Source organism: Mesoplodon bidens, assembly GCF_964165515.1.
Source record: "Mesoplodon bidens genome assembly, chromosome: 10".
NCBI lineage: Eukaryota > Metazoa > Chordata > Mammalia > Artiodactyla > Ziphiidae > Mesoplodon > Mesoplodon bidens.
The window spans coordinates 74,018,424-74,044,577 of record NC_138172.1 but is presented as its reverse complement, the minus strand read 5'-3'; the positions used below and the strand labels follow the sequence as shown (position 1 = coordinate 74,044,577).

At 35.5% G+C, this 26,154-nt stretch overlaps 1 protein-coding gene across 5 annotated transcripts in view; it reads right to left on the bottom strand.

Annotated features, from left to right (window-relative positions):
- The window catches only part of UBR2 (ubiquitin protein ligase E3 component n-recognin 2), a 116,638-nt gene that overhangs the window by 55,332 nt on the left and 35,152 nt on the right, over positions 1-26,154 (bottom strand). For 3 of the 5 annotated variants that reach the window (XR_014016746.1, XM_081245134.1, XM_081245136.1), the window contains exons 4-13: positions 24,684-24,797; positions 17,710-17,840; positions 15,617-15,755; positions 14,828-14,890; positions 10,460-10,580; positions 8,559-8,666; positions 7,810-7,898; positions 6,614-6,712; positions 1,267-1,430; positions 1,078-1,177 (exon numbers count right to left, since the gene is read on the bottom strand). Coding sequence is in view for 4 of the 5 variants with exons in the window: in XM_081245134.1 (XP_081101260.1) it covers positions 1,078-1,177; positions 1,267-1,430; positions 6,614-6,712; positions 7,810-7,898; positions 8,559-8,666; positions 10,460-10,580; positions 14,828-14,890; positions 15,617-15,755; positions 17,710-17,840; positions 24,684-24,797 (1,128 nt within the window). In the remaining variant the exon portion in view is untranslated. Of the gene's footprint in view, positions 1-1,077; positions 1,178-1,266; positions 1,431-6,613; positions 6,713-6,782; positions 6,882-7,809; positions 7,899-8,558; positions 8,667-10,459; positions 10,581-14,827; positions 14,891-15,616; positions 15,756-17,709; positions 17,841-24,683; positions 24,798-26,154 lie in introns of all 5 variants that reach the window. The other 2 variants (XM_081245135.1, XM_081245137.1) reach the window with 1 other exon arrangement.

The window sequence follows — 26,154 nt, the reverse complement described above, 5'->3', positions numbered from 1 at the left end:
CGCCGCAACCAAGAGTAGCGCCCGCTCGCCACAACTAGAGAAAGCCCCCGCGCAGCAACGAAGACCCAATGCAGCCATAAATAAAGTTTTCATAGAGACTGAAAGAAAGCAAAACAAGAAAAAGATAAACAGCTTTTAATACAAAAGAATATAACTTTTTTAGAAACTAGCCTAACTACCCTGGTGCACTGGAACTGATTAAAAATAATAGAAAATACAGGACACTTCAAGTATTCAAAATGACCAAGGTAGATACTCTTTCTATAGGTACAAGGAAAAAAATAGAAGTACTATAATAAAACACCCAGAAACCACCACCAACATGGGAACTAGAATATATCCTAAAAATGACAGGTTAACTTTGCTTATTCCTTTCTTAAGAAAGCCAGAAAGCTACTAAAGGAATCATAATGATATTCCTCAGGTTTTCTGAAGGAGAATTCCCTGGCAGTCCAGTGGTTAGGACTCTGTGCTCTCACTGCCAGATTTAATTCCTGGTTGGGGAACTAAAATCCCACAAGCCTCGAGGCATGGCCCCAAACAAGCAAACAAACAAAACCAAAACAACAAAGAACTGGTTAACTATACCAGTTTCTGCTTCTAGATTCTATTTTGTATACAGAAGTGTTTCCAAAAAGAAAATTAAATGGGGGGGGGAGAGTTCTATACTATATCATATAAATATGGTATCAATGAAAGAAAAATATGGAAATATTAAGAAGACAAACATTATAGTTTCCTAAATAACTAATTTGACAATACTTCCATGTAAGCATATTCAAAACAAAACCATCTGCAACCCCCAAGGAAAGAACATTAATGGTAACCAAAAGAATAACCAAATACAGAAGTACAGCAGATGTCAGAACCTCTGCTGGGATCTCATGCATTCTACACCTTTCTAAGAGTTTCCAATTAAGAGGAGCTTCTTGATCCAAATTGTAGCTATCCAAATAATTCTTTTAAAAATGTGCCCAGTATGAAAAAAATGCACAGACAGAAAGGTATTTAGTTCAGCGAACCGAAAAAGGGAGAAAGTAAATGTTTCACTTTTGAAATGTGTCAGCTTATACATACCTGCATACATTTGAGTAATTCCAAAAAGGCATCAAATCCTTCTAGGAACTTCTGCCTCAGATCGTCTGACCATTCAGTTGGTTTGCTAATTAACACATACCTGAACAACACAAAAACAGCAATGGATATATGGACAAACAATGACCTTTTACAAGTTGCAACTGGTTCAATAATTAAGTGAAAACTTACTTAAGATCTAAAATAAGGCTCTGAACTCTCCTAAACTTGAAGGCTTGTAAAGCAGTATATCGTTCAAACTGAAACCTGCCCTGGGCATCTCGATGTCTCAAATGATCCATAAACGTCTTAATGATAATGGTCATTAGGTTTTCTTCTGTGATGAGCATCCGAGCCTAGGACAAAGTATATCAGAGTACATGGTAATAAAAAACTATTTACCATAAAGCTAAAAAAGAAAGTCACCAATGTTGGTTAGCTCTTTCAGTTTAGACCATTTTCAACACAACTATGTAATATCATAAATGCATTTTTGTGTATTTCTAAATAACAATTACTTACTCCAATTGCCACGTGTATGAAGCAACAATTATATCACGGAGAAAGATGCCAGAATGTAAGGAGACAGATCCAAGGCTCATTATTCAAAGACAATTCAGGGTGGGGGATCTGAACCAGGTTGCAAATTTTCCTTAACTGAGACATTTAGACACCTATAATGGTATGGTATAATTATTCTAGGATTCACAGGTTTATATCACAGATTCTGTAGAACTCAGTACGAAACCATTATTTCCTCTTAATCTTAGTTGAGATTTATTTTTTTGTTTTTCTTTCTATATACAGATATACATATTAATGTATTTTTGAATAAGCAAATACACTTAAATGATGCAAAAAACAGGTAAAAAGTTAAGTCTCCTAGCTCCCAAAGTCCCCCTTGCAAAGGCAATCTCTGTTAGCAGTTTTCTTGCATATACTTCCAGAGATGGTGTGTATATAATATATACATGTATGCATATATACACACATATATACATTTATAGTACATGGATAACTTATTAAGTAGATATAAGTATGGGTATGTATAATGATCTCCCCCCCTGCCCAAAGGATAGCATATTATAAACACTGTTCTGCACTTGGTTTTTTCACTTGATATATTTTGGAGACTGTCCCATACCAGTTCATATAAATTCCCTCATTCTTTTAAATTATCCCCAGTACTCTTTTCTATCATACTTTATTAGCCAGGCCCTTACTGTGAGATATGTGGGTTTTTCCCAGTCTTATGCTATTTATCACAAAAGATACTGCAACAAATATCTACTATGTACAGTTGCAAGGATATTTATAGAATAATTTCCTAGAAGTGGAATTACTGGGTTAAGGTGTATATACATTATAAATTTTGACTGATATCACCAAACCCCTCAAAGAAGACAAAACAATGCAGAAGTTAGATGTCTAAGAATATAGTAAAACTGTATTCTAATGTAGAGGTTAAGCTGTAAAGTCATCAGATAAGGAGAAAATCGATATAGTTAAACATACCTTTGAAAAACTCATAAATCATCATCCCATTGCCAGGACTTAGGCCCCCAAAAGCTCAAAAGTCAATAGGATTAATTTCTGTTAATTTTCCTAGACAGTGAAGACTAAGTTCAAGTTCGAAGGAGGGGAGGTGCTGACAAGTTAAGTAAAAGGATTTTCCTTCTTGTTTGCTATATTAGTCAATTTTGAGACAACTAAATGAGTATATGTGATTTCACTGACCTAAGAAAAAACTCTGGTCTCGGGGAAAAGCTTTTACTATTTCGCCATCAAGCATAATGTTTGCTTTGGGTTTTTACTTTTTGCTTTGTTTTCAGGTATTTTATCAGATTAAATAAATTCTTTCATTCCTATTTCATTTGCTATGAGGTATTTTTCGTTCGTTTTAAATCATGAATTCAGGAAAAGCATCTAATATGATCTTTTCTCTCCTTTTTGTCTGTTAATAAGTTGAATTGCTCCAGTTGATTTTTTTTTCAAATGGTATACTACTCTTGAATTAAGGAAATAAAACCAAACTTGGTTGTGATGTATTATCCTTTTTGTATGTTGCTTGATTCAATCTGTGCAACCTCGTTTGTGAGAGAAATTAAATGGTAATTTTCTTTTCTTGTAATTTTTGGGTTCTGGTATCAAGATTACAGAGGACTTAATTAAATTGGCAAGTATATTCTCTTTCTCTGTTTTCTAGAAAAAGTTATATAAGACAGGTATTATTTTTTTCTTAAATATTTGGAAGAATTCCCCAGTATAGCCTTTGGGCCTGGGGACTTCTTTGTGAGAAGATTTTTATATTAATTAAAATTTTCTATTTCTTGTTTCTCTTCTAACAACCTGTGTTTTTTTCGTAGGAATTTGTTCATTTCATCCAAATTTCCAATTATATTGATTAATTTGATCCTAATATTGCCTATTTTCTATTTAAAATCTGTAAGATTTGTAGTTTTTTGTAGTCCTTTTTAAATAAAAATTTTTGTTTTTCTTACTAGACTTTCTAGAGATCTACCCCCATCCCTTTTTTTCAAAGAAAAATCTTTTTTGTACATTTACTTTGTTTTATTAATTTCTGTTCTTTACTATTTCCCTTTTTCTACTTTCTTTAGACAAAAAATATAAGTACTTGTATTACAATGGCCTTCAAGGTCTGGCACTAATCCACTCCCATGTTCCCCTTATCCCCAGACTCAATGACCTCATGGATCATTCTCCTCCTCACTCACTCTAGCAACACTGGCCTGTTCTGGGTTCTTTCTTCCAAAATGCCAAGTGCACATTCATCTCAGAACTTTGCACTTGCTGTTCCCTCTGCCTAGGAGGCTCTGTCACCAGTTAGTCACATCACTCACTCCCTCACGTCTCTGTTCAAACACCACTTCTCTGAGAGGCTTTTTGATAACCTTGTATAAAATATGACCCTTCCATTGTCACTCTCTAACCCCTTAACCCACTTTCCTACTTTACAGCACTTCTCAACATTTGATTTATAATAAATATATAAATATGTAAATATTATATACATCTGTCTCTCCCCAACTGCACTATAAATCCCATGGGAACAGGGTCTTTTGTCTTTTTTGTTTACTGCTATATTTATCTCCAGAGCCCCAAACAGTGCCTAGTTAATAAAGGTGCTAAATAAATATGCTCTGAATAAATGAATACATGTTATTTTTCTAGTGCTTCTAACTAAAGGAGTCAGACAAGAAACATAAAAGGTTGAAATATCAGAAAAAACCAAAAATTATTATTTGTAGATTACTAGAAATTCCAAGGAATCAACACAAAATATTAGAGAAAATGTTAATAAGAAAACCAGACTGATACAAGATGGATATATAAAAATCAGTAGTTTTCTTTTTTTTTTTGCGGTATGCGGGCCTCTCACTGTTTTGGCCTCTCCCGTTGCGGAGCACAGGCTCCGGACACGCAGGCTCAGCGGCCATGGCTCACGGGCCCAGCCGCTCCGTGGCATGTGGGATCTTCCTGGACCGGGGCATAAACCCGTGTCCCCTGCATCGGCAGGCGGACTCTCAACCACTGCGCCACCAGGGAAGCCCCCAAATCAGTAGTTTCCTTACATATTAGCCATAGTGAGATTAAAAATGTGAATAATTCACAATAGTGTCAAAAATATAAAACATAAACACTTTTAGGACAAGTTATGTTCCTAGATGGGGATACTCAATATTGCAAAGATATCAGTTCTTCCCATATTATCTATAAATACAACATCTTTTCAGTCAAAAACCCTAATGTGGTTTCTGAAATTGACAAACTGATTTTAGTTCTTCTCTTAAAAAAAGCCTAAAATAATTAAGAATTTTTTTGAAAAGAATAATGAAAGAAGATTTAGCTCTATAAAATATCAAAATGGAATAGTAAGCTAATATTATTAAAACTTGGTACTGGCATGGAAATGGACAAAAGGATCAATTGAGGAGAGAAACAGATTTGAATACACATGGGATTGTCTCAGAGGCTTCTCAAACTCATCCCTGACTAAACTGAAAGCAACACTTGCCCTTTTTATAAGTTCTACTCATTCTCCACTTGGTTACAAAAGTCAGAAACCCAGCAATCACGTTTATATTTTCCCCTCAAACCCAACAACCAATCATTCACCAAACCTAATATTCCTCAAACCCAACATGTGGCCCGTCAGTAGATTTCACTACTTACATATCTCTCACAACGTCTGTACCCGCTGCCACAATCCCCACAGGTTTCCCACATCCACTACTGCTCCTGCAAATTTGTTCTCCAAATTACAAGAAGCATCATCTTTTAAAAATCACAAATGTGATGATATAAGTGCCACCTAAAACTCTTCAGTGCCTTCCAATGTTCTTAAGAGAAAAACCAAAGTCCTTAATTTGGCGCAAAATATCTCATTAGTGGCTAAATAGACTTCAGACAGCTTCAACTGTCCTAGAATATACCCTTGAACATAAAAATAATCTGGGGAAAAAACAGTCATTAAAAAAAGAATCTGGAACATAACACCTTGTTAATAAAATAACTGTAGAATACTCTTAACTCCATACAATTAGGCCCTTGCCTATGTTTCTGGTCTCATTTAACTCCGTGTTCAAGGATCTTCGACCATACTTCTTCCCTTCTCTTCCCTTCCCTACTTCAAGATTTTCTCAAGTGTTGGTTCCTATGCATGATTTCTCTTCACGCTCCTGCATAAAGTTACCTTCCCTACAGAATCCTCTTCTGAACTGTGGGAAAAGGTCAGATCTCTCCTACTCTATCAAAACAACAGAATTCTTCAGTTTTTATTATAATTTTAGTTACCATTTATGTGAGTCTTTCCCTCCCTACTGTAAGTTCCATGAGGGCAAGGCCCATGTCTGTTCACTGTTCATTCCCAAAAACCTAGAATTGTGCCAATAAATAATAGGTGCTCAGTAAATTTTTTTTAATGAATTAAATATTAATAAATTATTCAACAGAACTAAAACATAGTGATGCCTCCTGGAACAACTAGTGAAACTTAGTACAAGATCACCCAATCATCATGATTCAACTGCCTTAGTTACCCTTTCCCTTAGCAGGGAAAAGGAGGCTTCTTAGAATGTGAGATTATACACAATATGCTGTTTCTTCTTTTTTTGGCCGTGCCATGCAGCTTGCAGGATTTTAGTTCCCCGACCAGGGACTGAACTTGCGGGCAGTGAAAGCACTGAGTCCTCACCATTGGACGGCCAGGGAATTCCCACAATATGCTGTTTCTAATGGATAAATTTGTTAAACTAATGAGTTTAATTTTAACTCATCAGTTCAAAACCTCGGGGAAGTACTATGAGAAAGTACAGATTAAGTTCAAATGACTTTCCCCTCCACATTACACATTCAAAGATACATGTTCTAGTATGACTGAAGGCATCTGAAGTCTGATCACCCATTAATAAAATATTTTTCTATTCAGGAATATACAGATCTCAGTTCTCTATTATTTTAAGGCTTTACTTCTTCTAACGGAAAACAAGAAAATTCTTCTTAGTCTTTTAGTACTTACAAGTGAAGGGACTGTGAAAATCTGAACCGAGAGGTCTGCGATTGAAAACTCTCTGTCGTGGTCATCTGTCACATAATCACTCTGCAAACGCTCATAGTTCTATTAAGAAGGCAAAAAAAGGCAAGGAGTGCCAACTATCAGTTACAAAGAAAAGGCAAGCACTACTCACCAGAGTAGGTGCGGTGAAGAACTGGACAGACAGAGCAGTCACGGACACTGCTCGCTCGTGATCATCCTCCATAAAATCTCTCTGCAACTGCTGGTAATTCTAAACAACAAGGGGGAGATTCACCTCTAATCCACAATGACCAATGTTTAAGGATTATAATGAAAAATCAGTGCTGGAGGAGTCAATAAGATATTCTATGAGAATGATAACTGGAATGTACCAACTAAACTCTGTGTAAATATCGATTCACTATACAATCTTCTTTAGCACAATGGCAATTTGTGAGCTCAAATAGGAGTAACAGCTACTAAAATCCTGGGATGTCACTGTACATGGGTGGAGCCAAATCACAGCAGCTTTACACTGTCTCTGATTAAACCAGACTTTCATTACTTCTGGATGCCTATCAGAGTCACCTGATGGCTCTTTCAAAGTATACATGCTTGGGCCCCATTCTTGGTGAATCTGCTTCAGTAGGTTTGAGAACGGAATGCAAACGCATGCATTTTGAAAGAGCTCCCCAAATGATTCTTGTATGTTTCCTTTGTTAATAACCCCTAATTCAGGTGAATAAAAAACCAAGCAGTTAGCTTAATCGCATGCTGCTGAAAGGGAGAAGAACATAATTCAATAATATCAACAACCTAGAGTTATGATTCTTAAATCACATCCAAATATACAGGTCGTTTCAACTAAAATTATCTTTTCTTACACAAAATTTAATAGGAATAACAATTCAGTGACATAGGTTTAAAGTCTTCATTTATCATTTCACATCATACACACTACAGAGGTGGATATTCACATTATCATGGCAGATGATAAACAAGAAAAACCTCACTGCTAGAATTTTATTCTATTGATGAAAGATAAAAAGATCATTTATGAAGTTTCTTAGAATTTAAAATCAATGCACTGACATACTACTATCAGCTGTTAATTTTACAAACACTGGATATAATCATGGACTACAGTTACTCTGTATATAACCTGTTTTGTTAATCTTTAAAAGTGAGAAACTACTTACCTTTGCAAATCGAACAGCAAACAGTTTCTTGTATTTCAAATCCATAAGTAGACTGCTCATGAACAACTGATGATACACACTCCTAGCACCTTTCACAAAAAGAGCAGATGTAAGATAAGGATGTATCAAACAAGCCAAAAATTACATTTCCAAAGTTTTCATATGATCAACTGTATTTTTTTTTTAAATATTCTTTTTTTTTTTTTTTTTTTGACAGTTTTGCTTTATTTATTTATTTATTTATGGCTGTGTTGGGCTGTGTTGGCAAGCGGGGGCCACTCTTCATCGCGGTGCGCGGGCCTCTCACTGTCGTGGCCTGTCTTGTTGCGGAGCACAGGCTCCAGACGCGCAGGCTCAGTAGCCGTGGCTCACAGGCCCAGTTGCTCTGCGGCATGTGGGATCTTCCCGGACCAGGGCTCAAACCCGTGTCCCCTGCATTGGCAGGCAGACTCTCAACCACTGCGCCACCAGGGAAGCCCGATCAACTGTATTTTAAGTGTCAAGAGCAACACTCTACATGTGTTCCTTAATCAGTTTTTCTAAATATATTTTTCAAACAAAACATAAAGGTGATTTAATTTGGATCATGGATCCCCGAATCTGTTTTTTCCCAAAAGAATAAGACTGCATGTGTTAATTCTAAAAACCATAAATATATTTATTAGATACCCCCCCAAATGAAAAAGAAACTAACATCCCAATTACTTGTGTAAGTTCCCCTATACCTTAAAAGTAGTTAAGATACATACCTTTCCACAATTTGGAATCACTAAGCATCAACCTATCCACTAGAGAAGAGTTTTCACCATTTGGCCCTTCTTGTAAACCAACTTGACATAAAATTCGGCGAAGACCATCTTAAAACAAGAAAAAAGGTAGTCAAGAAACAGTAAGTTCAAATATTAAAATAAAATGACATATTAGTAGAAATTTTCAAATGGATCTACTATAGAGTCTTACTTTTTTTTAAACTAAAGGTCAAATTTATTCAGAAAAAGTAAACATATTAACTATTTTATTAACATGTTCACAAAATGGAGAAAAATTCCAAATCTTGCATTATACACCAACTCTTATTCCAGAATACCAAAATACATGTGTATCAGAACAGCAATGACCTCTTATGCTGTAAAGAATTTAAATAAACAACAAAGAGCCCAAAAGCCACTGAAATAAACATGGTTCTTTAAGCATCTATGTTAATTAAACCAGGTTACAGTAAAACTGTTACATATCCCATGGTAACTGAAGATAGGTATAATATAAAATTGTGCTACCATTTAAAAGAAAGAATACCTCTGTACTTTAATATATACCAGTCCATTTTATTAATGTTATGTAAAATGTTCTTCATTAAACAAAAATACACTATGTACTTATGTACACCTACTATATGAGGGGTTTTGGAAGGCAAATTCCCTTATATTCTAAATGCTAAACTTAAAAACTATATATAAGCATTAATAAAACCAGAACTTTAATACCTTCTAGTTGCATATTTTATATTTAAAATCACTGTTTTTAAGTCTTCTACAAGCATGCAAAATAATCCGAAAAAAAACCCTAAAAAATAGAGTAACTTTAAAATTTAATTTTAAGAGTCACCAAATAGAAATTGTTTACAAGGCTAAAGAGAAAACTTTATATACGAATTAAATAATAGATGATAAGGTCTTTAAATCGTTGACGGTAAATACATTTTCTCAAAGAAAATTTTCAGCAGAAAACTGCTTCCATGATACTATTCATTAATGCTGTAGCACAGTACTTGGCATATAGATATCCAATGGAAAACACCAAAGCCAAAAAAAAGAAAAAAAGATGAGAGAAATAATTGGAAAGACATTTAGATTAAACAAACACGTTCTCCTAAATTTCCACACCTCCATATTTTCACCTGTCAATTCACAGTGTGGCAATACTCTTTCTAGTAGCCTTTTAATACAAATGTTTTAGAAATTTTCTTCATAGCAAACATTGGAATGTCATTTATTCAAACCACCTCTCTTGCCTGAAGAACAGTATGACAGCTTAGATCGATTCCTAGTTTACTCTTCAGTGTTACACAACAAACTTGTATTTTTGGCATTGGACGTGAAGGTTCTTAATTCTGTTTATCACTACTTTTAAAAGATTATCTAATTTGTAGACTGTGGAAAAACAAAAACTCAAATACACAGTAACTTCAAATTTGCAAATTTTCAGGGTTGCAAATTATTAGTAACCACAAGTCGTAGAAGTCAAAACAAAGACATCCTTTAAACAGTTAATCATTTAGGTTTTATATACAGTAGCATTATGCAGCTTGCTTTGTGGAAGAGAATTCCACAGGATATGCCATTAAGAAATAGGTTCTTTTATCAAGTTGGTAAGATTTAGGTTTCATTAGCATATTATAGTCATTTACAATTGTTTAACCCACCGTTTCCTGCATTTATTTGAACACAGACTCCTCTGTATGCATATAAAAAGATCCCGTGGATCAAAAGTAGGAAACAGATTTTTTTCTATGTATAAAAATATTATGAGATGGTATTTTAAAACATGAAACTAAAGCAAAAAAACGATTCCACTTGCTATTTTTTCCAAAACAGTTTTGCAAAGGCATATGAGCTCATTTTTAAGTCAATTAGCACAAGTATGAACCTACCTGAATATCCAATAATACTTCCCAGCCAAGACAAAAGTTTCAAACCAAAATTCTGATGTGCGACAATAGACGAATGCATAACTTGAACTTTGAGTGGCTTTGTCTGTCTACTGGTATTTCTCTTAAAAAGAAATGGCAGGATGAAAAAACAAACTTAAAAAGGCTATTTTAGAGAAAGAAGTTAATATTTTTATTTAATATAGCTACACTCTCATTATAGGGGAGTTTTTCATGTATGTGTGTAAGAAAAATACCATGTGGCTTGCTTTACTCGTATTCTAATGTTCTAGAAGGAATCTTAGGATTCTTATAAAAAAGTAAGAAGTTACAGCTTTAAGTAACCTGAATTTTTGGTCTTATATTTGAAAATCTGCCCCACCAATTATAAATTATTTAAATGCTTAAATTGGCTTTATGTCTTTAAACTAATTTTTTAATGTAATTACACACTAATTTAAATAATTTACTTCATTGCACAAATGTGATGTTATCAGTGCTTTAAAAAAATTGTAGTAAATACACACAAAACTTTCCAACTTAACCATTTTTAAGTGTGCAGTTCTGTAAAGCACACATTGTTGTATAACCAGTCTCCAGAACTCTCTGTCTTGCGAAACTAAAACTCTGTACCCATCAAACACTCCAGGTACCTCATACAAGCAGAATCATACATTATTTATAATATCTTTTTGTGACTAGCTTATTTCACTTAGCATAATGTCCTCAAGGTTCACCCACACTGTAGCATGTATCAGAATTTTCTTCCTTTTTAAGGCTGAATAATATTCTATTGTATGTGTATAGACTTTGTTTATCCATTCATCCATTGATAGACACTGAAGTTGCTTCTACCTTTTGTCTACTGTGAATAATGTTGTTATGAACATGAGACCCTGCTTTCAATTCTTTTGTGTATATACCCAGAAGCAAGACTGCTGGATCATATGGCAATTCTACTTTTAATTCTTAGAGGAACCACCATACTGTTTTCCGTAGTGGTCGCACCATTTTACATTCCCACCAATAGTGAACGAGGGTTCCAATTTTTCCATATCCTTGCCAATACCTGTGATTTTCTGTTACTGTTTTGTTGTTGTTGTTTGTTTTTAATAGCCATCCTAATGGATATGAGGTGGTATCTTACCGTGGTTTTTACTTGCATTCCCCTAGTGATTAGTAATACTGAGCATGTTTTCCTGTGCTTTGGCAATCTGCATACCATCTTCGGATAAATGTCTATTTAAGTCTATCAAAACTTTTAATTTAACATGTTTTCCCCCCTTTTCCTTTTTTGCTTGGATCATCTTTCTACCCACCAGTTCATCCCATCTCCATAACCCACATTAACACAGTACACCTTTGCATACTTTATCCATCTATATGTATTATATATGTACACATTTATAAAGGCTTTTGATTTACAAAAAATGGGATACTACACATATTCTGTCGCATCTTTGTGTTAACAGTTTTTTGTTGTTGTTGTTGTTAATGACTCAATAATATTCTGTGGTGTGGATTTATTTAGACATTCTTTAGAGAAGGGCATTCAGAGTCTCTGTTTTCAGTCTTCTATGACTACAAAAAAACGTAGTACTGAACATCTCTGTACACATACTAACTGGTGCTTATATTTTTACAGGATAAATTCCTAGGAGAGATAATAGAAGCTACTAGATTGTTTTCCAATTACGTGGTAGCAATTTATTTTTACACGAGTATTTCTGTTCTCTGCATCTCTGCCAGCAAGGTACTTTATCACTCTAATTTCTCCATCTTGTTGGGTATGAAATCTCTGTCACTTCACTAAACTAGGGAGTTTGAGTCTCTTTTTACATATATTTACCACCTAGATCTTCTCTGTTGTGATTGTCTTTTCATACCCTATGTCCATTTTTCTATTTTGTTGTTTGCTCCTTACTTGATAATCTATGAGTGCTCTGCTTATTATAAACATTAAAGTCTACCCTTTGAATTAGAAATAATTTTTCTAAATCTACTGTCTACTGACATTCTTTATAATATTTTGCTATGCAAATTTTTTATGTAGCCAAAAATAAGTTCTTTTCTAACTCCTGGGGTTCTAGTCTTGGTTAAGAAGCTCTCCTCCTCCCTTAGAATGTACTTGTTTCCTAGATTTTCTTCATATTAGTATCTATTTCTGGACTTTCTATTCTATATTATGCATATAGTATATCTGTGCAGACACTACCAGAGATTACAAGTACTGATTTTTTAGGGAAAAACTGAAATAACACTATGAAGCAACAAATGTAAAGGGAAAAAAAACACCTTCTCTTTTACCTGGATTCATCTACTGTAAACATTCTATTCCAACTGCTTTATCATTTGCACATTATCTTTCTTTCTCCACACACACACAAGCATTAAAAAAAAAAAAAAAAACCCACTGAAGGTTAAGTTACATGCATAATGTCCCCTTATCCCTAAAAACTTCAGTATACATTTCCTAAGAATGGGAATGTTCTTTTTATACAACCACAGTATAGTTTCTGATGTATTATTAAATTGAGTATGTCCAGTTATCAATAAAGAATTTCTTAAATAAGACACAAACTCATGAAGAAAAAAATATATTTTGCTACATTAAAATTAAAGCTTTTGCTCAAGGAGAAGCATCACAAATAAGCTTAAAGTAAGTCACATATTAGGAAAAGATATTGCAACAAAAGATCAGGATTCAGATTATGTAAAGAGCCCCTACAAATGAGTAAGAAAAAGACAAATAACCTAATAACAAAAAAATGGGTAAAGGGTATGAACAAGAAATTCACAGAAAACTTAAATGACCAATACAATAAATATGAAATAAGATACTCAGTAATCAAGGCAGTGCAAATTTTACTGATGAGATGCCATTCATACACATCAGGCTGGCAAAATTAAAACAATTTGACAATACATAGTTTTGACAAAGCGGTAGAGATACGGGAACTCTACTTCAATGCTGGTTGGAATGTATATTGGTACCACCATTTTGGAGATTAACTTGGCAAAATCTAGTATAGCTGAAAATGCTCAAAAGCTAACAGCTCAGACATTCCATTTCTTGGTATATACCCTAGAGAAACTTTTGCTTCTATGCAACAAGAGGACAAAAAAATGACCACAGCAGGACTGATAGTTATAGAAAAAAATTGGAAATATCCTAATTGTCCATCAACTGGAAAATGGAAAAATTTTGGTATAGTCATCAATGGAAAACTTACAGATACATGTATCAACACAGATAAATCTAGAAACAACACTGGAATGAAAAGGCAAATTGCAATATAATATATTCAGTATGAATCTTGTTATATAATGTTTAAAGATTTCCAAATCAATACATATAATATGGATGGATATTTAACAGATGAAATATAAAGGCATGTATGAAAACGAAAGATAAATTAATGAAAGTAGTTTTTTCTAGGGAAGGAGGAAGGGGAATGGGATTTAGAAGGGATAATACAAGGGCCTCTATACTATTTTATTTATTTAAAATATGTATGAAGAAAATAAGGTATAATGTAGCACACAGGCATTTACTGTTACCTCTATTTTCATCTGTATATTTAAAATATTTCACAATATATAAAATTATATTTTAGAAGGACATTTACATAAAATGCAGTTACATGGAATAGTTAAAAATAATAAATTATAACTTTAAAAAATAAATCTAAATGTGGGGAATAGTTTTCTTTCAGATAAATTATACACTAAATGCTATTAGGATATGCAGCATACCTTGCTATTAGGTACCAAGAAACAACTTCCCTTGAATTCTAATCTTGGTGCTAAAGGCCAGTTTAATTCCTAAAAAGTAATGTGAAACCCTATCAAAAACAAAACAGAAAGCAAAAATCTTTCTAAGATGTCTCTGATAAAAAAATAAGAAGACAGAAATATATACATATATATCTCATCTAAACATTCATTTTCTGTATCAATCTTACATAGCTTAAAAAAAACTAGATAAAGCAATAAGCAATGCTCAAGTAACATATATTTAAACATGATTTTTTTTTTTTTTTTTTTTGCGGTACGCGGGTCTCTCACTGTTGTGGCCTCTCCCGTTGCGGAGCACAGGCTCTGGACGTGCAGGCTCAGCGGCCGTGGCTCACGGGCCCAGCCGCTCTGCGGCATGTGGGATCTTCCCGGACCAGGGCAGGAATCCATGTCCCCTGCATCGGCAGGCGGACTCTCAACCACTGCGCCACCAGGGAGCCCCTAAACATGATTTTTGATTGATGTGGCTTTACATTCAGGAAGGCAGAAAAATGTGTTCATATACACCAAAATGTGGGACTAGTTTTATACTAATAAAAAATAAGAGTGTAGACATATTTTTAAATTACTTACCACAATTACTGATTTTGCTTGTTCACAATACTGGAAGTCTCCATATCGAACAGACCTACGTCCCTGTAAATAAAGATATTTGAAATTAACTTGTAAAACTATTTATATTCAGTATTAATAACTTTTGAAACAGTAAACAAATAAACACAGTGTTATCTGAGCACATAACAACTCTGGTCAATTTTTTTTTTTTTTTTGCGGTATGAGGGCCTCTCACTGTTGTGGCCTCTCCGGTTGCAGAGCACAGGCTCCGGACACGCAGGCTCAGCGGCCATGGCTCACGGGCCCAGCCGCTCCGTGGCATGTGGGATCTTCCTGGACCAGGGCACGAACCCGTGTCCCCTGCATTGGCAGGCGGACTCTCAACCACTGCGCCACCAGGGAAGCCCTGGTCAATTTTTAATATCTACAATGTTTATTCTATTCATTAAGTTAAAAATTAAAATATTTTCCTTCAAAGCTATCGTAACATTTTTCAAGCCATTAATAAGTTCAAGTTGTTATCCTTGAACAACACAACATTTATTCTTCTAGGCTGCTATAATTTCTATTTTCATAACTGAATATTTCTAACCACTGTGTAGGATGAGAGCAACTGTATCTATGCTTCCTCCTAAACTTTCTGACAATAGCTTACAGTTATACCCAATATATATTTGGGTCAATATTCATATGAAATTAAAGAAAAATAGCCTAAACATATATACCTCTAACTCAATTTTCTAGGATAACTTATCTGTACTAAAAGTTTAATTTATTATGTGACATCAATATAATGAAATTACTTACATCTCGATCTACTGTAGTTGCAAAGCCAATGGCTTCTTTTTGTGTACAGTTAACAGCTTTCTGAAGAGTATAAATAACTTGTTCATAGGTATGAACCTCATCATTAAACAGCATGCAATAGTAGGTGTCACTCTTCTCTCTGTGGGATAAAACATTAATTATATGTTATCTATTTGCATATCACCTTGCTCCAGGATGATTAATTAAGAGCACACTTTGTTCTAGGGAACGTGCTAGGTACTAGGCACATACCTGTAATGAAGCCATCTGCGGTCCCCACACTCTATGACACTACCGGCTGGTGGGAAAGATAGATACTATACATATAATCTATGTGAACTGGCTTTTATCAAGAAGGATAGGATGCTAGAGTGGGATAAAATCAGTATGGGAGTTCAGAGAACTGCCAAAGAAGTAATTTGAGAGCTGAAGTCAGAATTGGCTATCAGTGGTGCTCAATTGGGGTCAATTCTCCTCTACCCTCCATAGATGACCACTGGGCAATGTCTGGAAACTTTTGGTTGTCATGACTGGGGTGGGAGTGCCACTGGCATCCAGTGGGTAAGGGCCAAGGATGCTGCTAAAAATTCTACAGTCCACCAGTTAGAGCCCATAATATCTGGCCCCCAAAGGCAACAGTGCGAAGGTTGAGAAACCATGGGCTGGAAGAAAGTGAAAGCAAAGGCCCTGAGGTGGCAAAGGTAAATACTGGGAGCTGGAGCACAGGGAGGAAGGAGGAGAGTAGTCTGGAGAGAGGCAGAAATCTTAAAGACCTTGTAATGGATTTCGATTTTGCCATCCTAAGGGCAATCAAAGATTTGAAAGAGTGAAATAGGAGCTATGGTCAGATTTGTCTTAAAGTTCACTTTGGCTATATGTGGAGAATGGACCATGAGAGACACAAGTGGATATGGCAGTCTAGTTAGGGACGTCATGTTGTCCAAGGATGAAATTAACGCAATTTGGACTAGGATAGTAGTAATGGAGATGAATAGAAGTAAACAACCTGACAGAGGGAGAACCAGCTGGACCTGAAATCTAAGTGGATATGCATGACTCAGGTTTCTGGGTAGATGAAATGCCATTTACTAAGATGGGAAAACATTACAGGAGATGCAAGTTAGATTCTTTTCCCTTCTATGCTGGTGGTCCCAAACTTACAATGGAACAGAAAAATAAAAACACAACTCTTCTATTCTCTACGGTCTAAATTTGGATCTCAGATTTAGATCTTAGTTGGTCTCCAACTCAAAATACATGAAGATAAAAGTCATGAGGTAACTAAGCCATTTTCAACATTTCCAAAAAAGGAATACTAACTCCTCATTTTACTAAAAAACAACCTACAACCTAATTATTTGGAACACTGTTGAGAAAGCAAAAAAGAAACACCACCAATGTCCTTTAGACTCTCACTTGTATTCAACCTTAACTGTGAATACAATTCCAACAAGCTTGGCTAGAATTAAAAGTAGAAGAGAAGGCTGCTTAAGGCAAGCACATTCATGCAGAAAAGTAAGCCCTTAACCTTAATACAGCTATAGCAGAATCCAGCTCTCTGATCACAAATTTGCAATCTCCTCAATAATCTAAGAACAAATGGTAAAAATGTTAGATGTACTCTAAAAGAAGCACAGAGTGTAGAATAAATTTTATACAGATTTAGAATCAAAAATGGTTAAAATTGAATTTGTGCATTTAGTCAAAGCAGAAAACTCACTTAGATCAAAGTGCTCATTCCCTAATCAAATCTCATAAACAAACAAAAAGAACTGTAGAGTTAACTTAACAGCTTTATCACACAAAGAAGAGAAAAATGTCTGTGCTTGAAACCAGTGGTAGAGCCTTGATGTGGCTAAAATATGGCTATAAATCAGCGAAAGCAACAGCAGGGAAAAACCTCTACCGATTAAATGGCTCACACATATTTAAAAACTATCAAACCAAGGTTATTATTATGCTGAAAACTAATTATTAAAAAAGATTATGTTCTATCCTAGCTGTATTAAAGTTAATTTGAGGAATCAGAATCAAAATGGTTAAAATTGAGTGTGAGCAAATACAAATACAAGGAATAAATGGGTTGTACTTACACCATCTCTAAATCTGGTGGCAGTTCACTTTCCTTTTCCCAGGTTAATATCTCTACTGCATACCGAAACGTAATAGCAAAAATGTTATAAGTTCTTGCTATCACATCTTCTGATAAATGCACAAGAGGATCCTGAAAGAACAGGAAAAAAAAATAAAAAGCAACCATGTTAAATGTACATGAATTCTCCTTTTTCCCATTCTGCCTCCCTCCTCAAAATACTACTGTAAAAAGCTGACCGATCTTCCAGCTTCAGCTTCTCTTCAATTTGATCCTATACGTTACATCTCAGCAAATCAAACTTCCTAAAACATTCTGTTCATAATAATCCATATTACTGAATCATATGAACCACAGTATTCCACGGCACTCCAATGCCTAATGAATAAATCTAAAAATTTTAGAATGGCATTCTAGGATCTTTAAAACCTAACATCAAACCATGGTAACAGCTCCACATCTCTCTAATCCCCAATTTCCAGAATAAGCAAAGGAATGTTATCTAAGGATGGACAAGTAATATTTAGTTTTATAGGTATAAAGGAGAACCTGATTTTCAGGATTCTAAAGGGGAGAAGTCAACAAGGTCAGAAAACTGCTCCTCGATGTTCTTAAGAATCACTCACCTTCTCTCAGCGAGTCAAGTTGTGTATGTATTTAACAGAGAACTTCGTACATTAGACTTAACAGTGAATGAGCCACTAAATTTCAAGGTTAATGTAGAAAAGTATTACTATAAACATACTTTAAGGTTATCTTTCAGTCAAGGTTGGCAAAATGTTTTACACAATCTAATCTTAATGCTTTATCAAATCTAAACATGTTATTTAGCTTAATGGCTGAATAGTGTTATATTCATCTCTCAATAAGAAAATCAATATATTCCAACATCATGGAATGGGAACCAGCACATTCTTGAAAATATACATAAGGATACAGAACATTTTCGTGCATCTTCACCAAGGATCAGCTTAGTGGAACTGATATAAAACAAATGGAGAAGGAGAATAATATCAAGGATGAAGGAAAAAAGACAAAGATTCCTAAAGGAGATGGGTCTAGGGCTTAAAGAGTGTAAGAAGAAGTAAAGTAAGAAAAAGATTTTCCAAAGTCTTACAGCACTTTTTACCTATAACTCTTCTCAATAAACTGCTTTACATGTCCCATCAAAAAAAAATTTTTTTTATACTGCTACCAAGGTTTGCTACTATTTCTTATGGAGACTTTAGAAGTTAACATGGCAAAACCACCTGTTACAAAGTAGGTATTGGAACTGGTACCTTCTGGGGATTCATAAAAGAGTGGCTATTAATCATAATACGAACCTCACACTGTACTAAAACAGAAAGTAGAACCAAAACTCAGTTTTCCTCGTGATACTATCTCACTATACAGTCATTCCATTTCTTACAATTACGTCCCATAATACAAGACATTTAGAGGATTGAAGAATTATGATAAACAGGATATATAAGAATTAAATGGTGTTGGGACAGAAACAACCACCAATTCTTGAGAATCCAAGCCAGTAGTGTCCAAACTCTGTTCTAAAAATCCCAGGGCCTGGTAGGGATGTTTCCTATTTGAAATACACACCAGTTTAAAAACACATGATTGGGCTTCCCTGGTGGCGCAGTGGTTGAGAGTCCGCCTGCCGATGCAGGGGACACGGGTTCGTGCCCCTATCCCGGAAGATCCCACATGCCGCGGAGCGGCTGGGCCCGCGAGCCATGGCCGCGGAGCCTGTGTGTCCGGAGCCTGTGCTCCGCAACGGGAGAGGCCACAGCAGTGAGAGGCCCGCGTACAGCAAAAAAAAAAAAAAAAAAAAAAAAAAAAAAAAAACACATGATTATCCATATTTTTATTTAGTTATTATTATTTTTTTTGCGGTACGCGGGCCTCTCACTGTTGTGGCCTCTCCCGTTGCAGAGCACAGGCTCCGGACACGCAGGCTCAGCGGCCATGGTCACGGGCCCAGCAGCTCCGCGGCACGTGGGATCTTCCCCAACCGGGGCACGAACCGCGTCCCCTGCATCGGCAGGCGGACTCTCAACCACTGCGCCACCAGGGAAGCCCATGATTATCCAAATTTTTAAATGGCCTATGGATATAGATTCTTCTGCCATCTTTGTATGCACATGTTAACTTCTTGAAAATGGGTTACTGATTAAGAAACATTATTTCTGAAGTGAAGAGATGCTAGGCTGTGCAAGTCTACTCGTGTACAATGGTAAATTAAACTCTATTTGAAAAGACTTCTGTTCCAAGTGCTCGTATCACAGCATAAGTCAGTTGGAATGAGAGAATAAATAACCATCTTATCCTATGTTGTATTATCTAAGACTAATAATTGTTTTTGGTGACATTTATGTTAGAGAATGCAAGCCTTTGTGAGTCAACTTTGATTTATTCTTCTTCCAAACTAGAAGAATAGCATGCTGTTAAAAAGGTTACCTGTGGTTGGGACTTCCCTGGTGGTCCGGTGGTAAAGAATCCACCTTATGATGCAGGGGACGTGGGTTCGATCCCTGGTCAGGGAACTAAGATCCTACATGCTGCAGGGCAACTAAGCCCATGCACCACAATACTGAGCCTGCGTGCCGCAGACTACGGAGCCCATGCGCTCTGGAACCTGCGCGCCATGATTACAGAGCCCACGCGCCCTGAAGCCTGCGTGCCGCAACTAGAGAAGAGAAAACCTGCTGCCACAACTAGAGAGAAGCCCACGCACCACAATGAAGAGCCTGCACGCTGCAACGAAAGGTCCCGCATGCAGCAACTAGACCCGATGCAGCCAAAAAAATCAATCAATCAATCTTAAAAAAAAAAAGAAAGAAAAGTAAGCACATATTATAATAGAGTTTAACTGTTGTCATATGCAAATAAGGTATGGATGAGGGTTTTCTCCACACTGTCCAACTAAAACTAGAAACCAAAGTTATGAATCGATTTTCTAACAAGAAATAATATACATTCCAACTTATAAAAATAAATTCATTAGTAATACTGCTTTTATCTGTTTTATTATTGGGATTTCTTAATTAAAATTTTATTTTAAAAAATTCCACTGCCAAAAAATGTTTTCAAAAACCAGTATACTGTACTGTCAGAGTTGTCTATACTACCTAGGTTTAAAGCCCAGCTCTAGCACTTACTGTGTGGGACACTGTAGGCAAGTTTCTTAATCTAAGACTCAAGCTTTCACAGCTATAAAATATGGGTAACAGTAGTATTTATCTTACAGGGTTGTTCTGAGAATTAAATGAGGTAAACCAAGAATCGTATTTAGCATGATATTCAGCTACTAGTTACCACTGATCTGTATTCAAATGGGATGAAAGCAGCATTGATAAGTGAAAATTTCAGATAAAAAATTTTTCACTGAGGTTGTTCATTCAGTTATTATATGTTATTGAATTAAATTTCATTTCGAAAAGGATTTACAGCAACTTTTTTTGGCCAAGTGCAGCTTGCGGGATCGTAGTTGCCCGACCAGGGATTGAACCTGTGCTCTTGTCAGTGAAAACATGGAGTCCTAACCACTGGACCTCCAGGGAATTCCCCTTCAGCAACTAGAATACGTCCAGTGTAATAAAACAGTATTAAAAAATAGATATACAAAGCAGGTAAAATGAAAATAAAGGAAGGAAAATAAACTGAAGTCAAGATAACATCTATTTATAAATGCCAATCATATAAATTTCCATATAGCTACTACAGACAAGCTGTTTTCAAGATGCCCCAACAAAAGGAAACACAGTCAGTTACCAGACTCACACCAAGAGAAACGTAACATTTCCTAATGCAGAGACCTAAGACAAATTTCTTACGGTTTTTATAAAGATCAACAAAGGAGACACTAGGAAAGGTACCATCCCACCAGCCTCCGTACTCACCCCCCATGCTCAAGGGCCCATTTGGAAAACTAGTTGGGCATTTATTGTTGTCATGGTGATGGAAGATGTTATTACCATTTAATGAGTGGGAATTAGGTATAATAAACACAGTGCTTCTGACAGTGTACACCTGGGGTCAGTAAAGTTTTTCTATAAAGAGTCACTAAGTATTTCAGTTTTTGCAGGCTACAGGGTCTCTGACATAGCTACTCAGTTTTGCTGTTGTAGTGGAAAAGCAGCTACAGACAAAACATGAACAATTAAGCGTGGCTGTGTTGCAATAAAATTTTATTTATGGATAATGAAATTTGAATTTCACATATATCTTCACATGCCACAAAATACTACCCTTATTGATTTTTCTTCAACTATTTTAAAATATAAAAACCATTCTTGGATTATGGTGGTGCCAGTAACAGGGTGCAGACAAGATCCGGCCTGTGGGGCCAGGGTTTGCTGATCCCTGGCCTGTACAATGAAGAATGTCCCACCTCAAATGCCAAAAGTTGAGAAGACCTGTGGAACTTCTAAACACTACCCCAACAGAAGTATATAATCAAAATTTTTTACAACTTTTTCTTAAAATGTAGGCTGAATGTATAACAAAAAAATTATATTCAATAAAAACAATTCTATGACAGGCTAAAAAGGTTCATTTCAAATATTATATAGCTTTCTTCCATTTCAAGCATAAAATAGAAAAACCCTAGATAATGTATGGATTTAGTGAGTGGGGACCAGGTATGCTAAATATAATGTTATCTGTTATCTTTTTAATATCTTATAGTCTTTTCTCGAAGACTTCATTTCTCTTAACTGAATTCTTAAATAGGAATTAAATGGCAAAGTCTGGAGGTTCGATTCTCTGTCAAGTTGCTGGAATATATATTCTCCAGGCAGGACCATACAATTTCAGCCAGGCAGGTTATTTTGCTGGCATCTTCTAAAAATTCAGGAAACTAACCAAAGTCTTCATTATTTGATAGCTACCCCACTAATGTATGAGGATAAAGCCAAGAGAGTAACTGCAGGCAGATTCATAATTTTTCTTAGAAAATTTAAAGCGAACAATCTGGTGGTGTCTAGTACATTCATAATGTTGAGCCACAATCACCTCTATCTAGTTCTAAAACATTTCTATCACTTCAACAAAGTAAAACCCCTTACCCATTAAGCAGTTTTTCTCCATTTTTCCCTTCCCTATTCCCTGGCAACCACCAGTCTGTGTTCTCTACAGATGTATTTATTCTGGATATTGCACATAAATGGAATCATACAGTATGCGACCCTTTGAGTCTGGCTTCTTTCACTTAGCATGATGTTTTGAAAGTTCATCCACGTTGCAACATGTATCAGTACTTCATTCCTTTTTACAGCTAAGTAATATTACACTGTATGTTTATCCATTCACATACTGATAGACATTTTGACTGTTTCCACCTTTTGGCTATTATGAATAATGCTGCTACTAATGTGTGTGCATGTACTTATTTGAATACTTGTTTTTAATTCTTTTGGGTATATACCTAGAAGTGAAATTACAGGCTTACATGGCAATGTTTAACATTTGAGGAATAGCCAAACTGTTTTCCACAGTGCTAAATCATTTTGCATTCCCACTAGCACTGTACAGAGTTCCAGTTTCTCTATAGCCTCGCCAACACCTATTTGCCACTTTTTTGATTACAGCCATCCTAGTGGGTGTGAAGTGGTATCTCACTGTGGTTTTGATTTTCATTTCCCTAATGACTAATACTCTTGAGCATGTTTTCATGTGTTTGTTGGTCACCTGTATTACATCTTCTTTGGAGAAATGTCTATTCAGGTCCTTTGGCCATTTTTAATTGTTTTTTGTTGTTGAGTTGTAAGATATATATTCTGGATACCAGACACTTATCAGATATGACTTGCAAATATTTTCTCCCAGTCCTAAAGTTTTACACTAGCTTTCCATTTTTTTTCAAAAGCAAAACCATTTTTTCCAAATATGTCTTTGTTTGCCTTGTTTATATTTTTATATACAGAATGCCAACCCAGTATGTAAGAGATAAAAACAGAGCTGCTCCAGTTGCAGTGGAGAAATCTGAAACCCTGATCACTTGGCATCTCTCTGTAGCAAATCCTAAAGCACATGCACAAAGCAAACAAAACACAAACAAATATATATGTGTTCTATAGCACTGAATCATTCTGCACAAATTTTCATCTGTCTAAAACACAGTGAAACACAGTCTAAAAGATACTGTCCTACACCATAAGTTCTCTGGTCATTCTGTTAAAATATCTGAGACCAGGAAGACGTGCACTAGGAAGGACTATTAATGTCCACTTGCCCCAAATCGGTATCAGACCTACTTACTAACAATGCATACGTTCTTTTAATGTACCCACCTCTCTGCCATTTAAAATTAAAATCTGAAATAAGGATCTTAAATCAAACATCAGATTGTCACAAACGGCAGAGTTTCAAGTATTTATTTAGTGAGAGCCTATTATATCATTACAAATATCATTTAGAGAAAAATAATAAAGGATCAACAACAATTTTAGAAAGCACATATTTACAGCTAGAACGAGTATAACTTGTATTGAGCTATCATCCCAATGTTTGGTCCCATCACATATCCAATGACATTGATTTACCAGGAGATGATGAGTAGGATTGGCTGCCATGTAGGACTACAGAAAAGAAAGGTATCTGATCTACAAAGTCTTAGTCATAACACAAACAAAAACCAACTAAGTTAACTGATCTACATATATAGGAAAAATAATCCCTTTAATAATAAATGAGGACTAAAAAAACTCATATATGCTTAAAATAAAACAAACAAATGCCAAAGTCCAAATTAAATTAAATTTCTAGAATTTCAAGTGTGTTCTACTAGTAATGGTATGCCATCCATAAAATGCAAAAAACTTTCGAAGTATATACTTGGTCACTGTTAATAGTGAGAGGACTACTGATATTTTACTTATCCATTGCTATATTATAACCTAATGCTTATGTCTGAAAATATTTCAAACACATGGTTAAGACAGTATTTCCTTAGGAACAATTTTGTGAAAATGTTTTTACCTCTTCTTCCTCAATTTCAGAGGAGTTAAGTTCATGTTTCTGACAGTAAGGACCCTCTTTCCAAGCTTCAGTATCACCACAGTCACAGAAACCTCCACCTCCTGATGTTGTCATCTTGAAAAAAAATTGTAAAGTATCTTGTCAATAAGTATTTACTGAGGGGCTATCGGATTATAAATAGGAATATCAAGTGCTAAGGAAATAACATTGCTGAAGTGTTAATTTCTTTGGAGGGATAAAATTAAATAAAATGCCAAACCTCTCAATGTTTTAAAGCTGATTTTAAATAAGCCTATAGGCTAATTTAAGTGATTTCAAAATAAAATAAGCTACTCTGTAGTGTCTAGCAAGCTACAGCTATTTTAAAGAGGTAAAATATGTCCACTTGCATGACTTCCTAATTAGGAAAATAACAAGGGTTTTCTTGCTAGGTTTTGGCTAAATTGGTATATTGCTGGTATCTATGCTACCAGGTTATAACATAACAGATTCAAGAGTGACAAAGATTCCTATAGCTGCTGTCTTCTACAAAAGTCTAATAAGAGTGCATCTGCATTAGAGAAAGTGACCAAAAAAACTATAGAAATAGTTTATTTTTCTTTTCTAACACTCTCTAAATAGCATTCTTTGAAAAGGAAACATGGAGTGCCTAGTCGTAAAACCTTTTACCACCTGTGGGCTTCAAAATTATTCAAGCTTCCTTAAGACGTAGCAATGATTCAAGGAATCTGGCAAGATAAAACCTATTATTTAATAATTAGTAGACTGGAAATTTTGCTTTTTTAAAAAATACTGTGAGAGTTTATGGATGGGTATGAGAAGGAAATTTTAGAAAGAGCCTTTCATATTTTGCCCAAAGTAAGTATTTGTGTGTTACATATCACAGGGTAATTAATGTAAACTCACAAATGACAGTTATTCTTAGGGGCTGCAAAGATATATGCCAAGAAACATGGGCAGGCAGCCATATGGAAAATGATAACCTCACCCTATAGCTTTTATGTGTGTTCTGGTAACCAAAGATAGGTAGAATAGTTTAAAGGAAACTAGGATTCTCTTACTGATTTATGAAAATAAAAAGAACATATAAAAATATGAATTCAATTTTGCAGCTGTTTTAGTTCACTGTTAACAATACTCGGGTAGAGTAAATAAAAACAAACAGGAGGAAAAGTCCTGAATCAAAAGTCTTGAATTAGGGGCTTCCCTGGTGGCGCAGTGGTTGAGAGTCCGCCTGCCGATGCAGGGGACACGGGTTCGTGCCCCGGTCCGGGAAGATCCCACATGCCGCAGAGCGGCTAGGCCCGTGAGCCATGGCCGCTGAGCCTGTGCGTCCGGAGCCTGCGCTCCGCAAGGGGAGAGGCCACAACAGTGAGAGGCCCGCATAACGCAAAAAAAAAAAAAAAAAAAAAAAAAAAAAAGTCTTGAATTAGTAAGAAGATTGCAATATTTCTTCTCTATTTTTATTTGA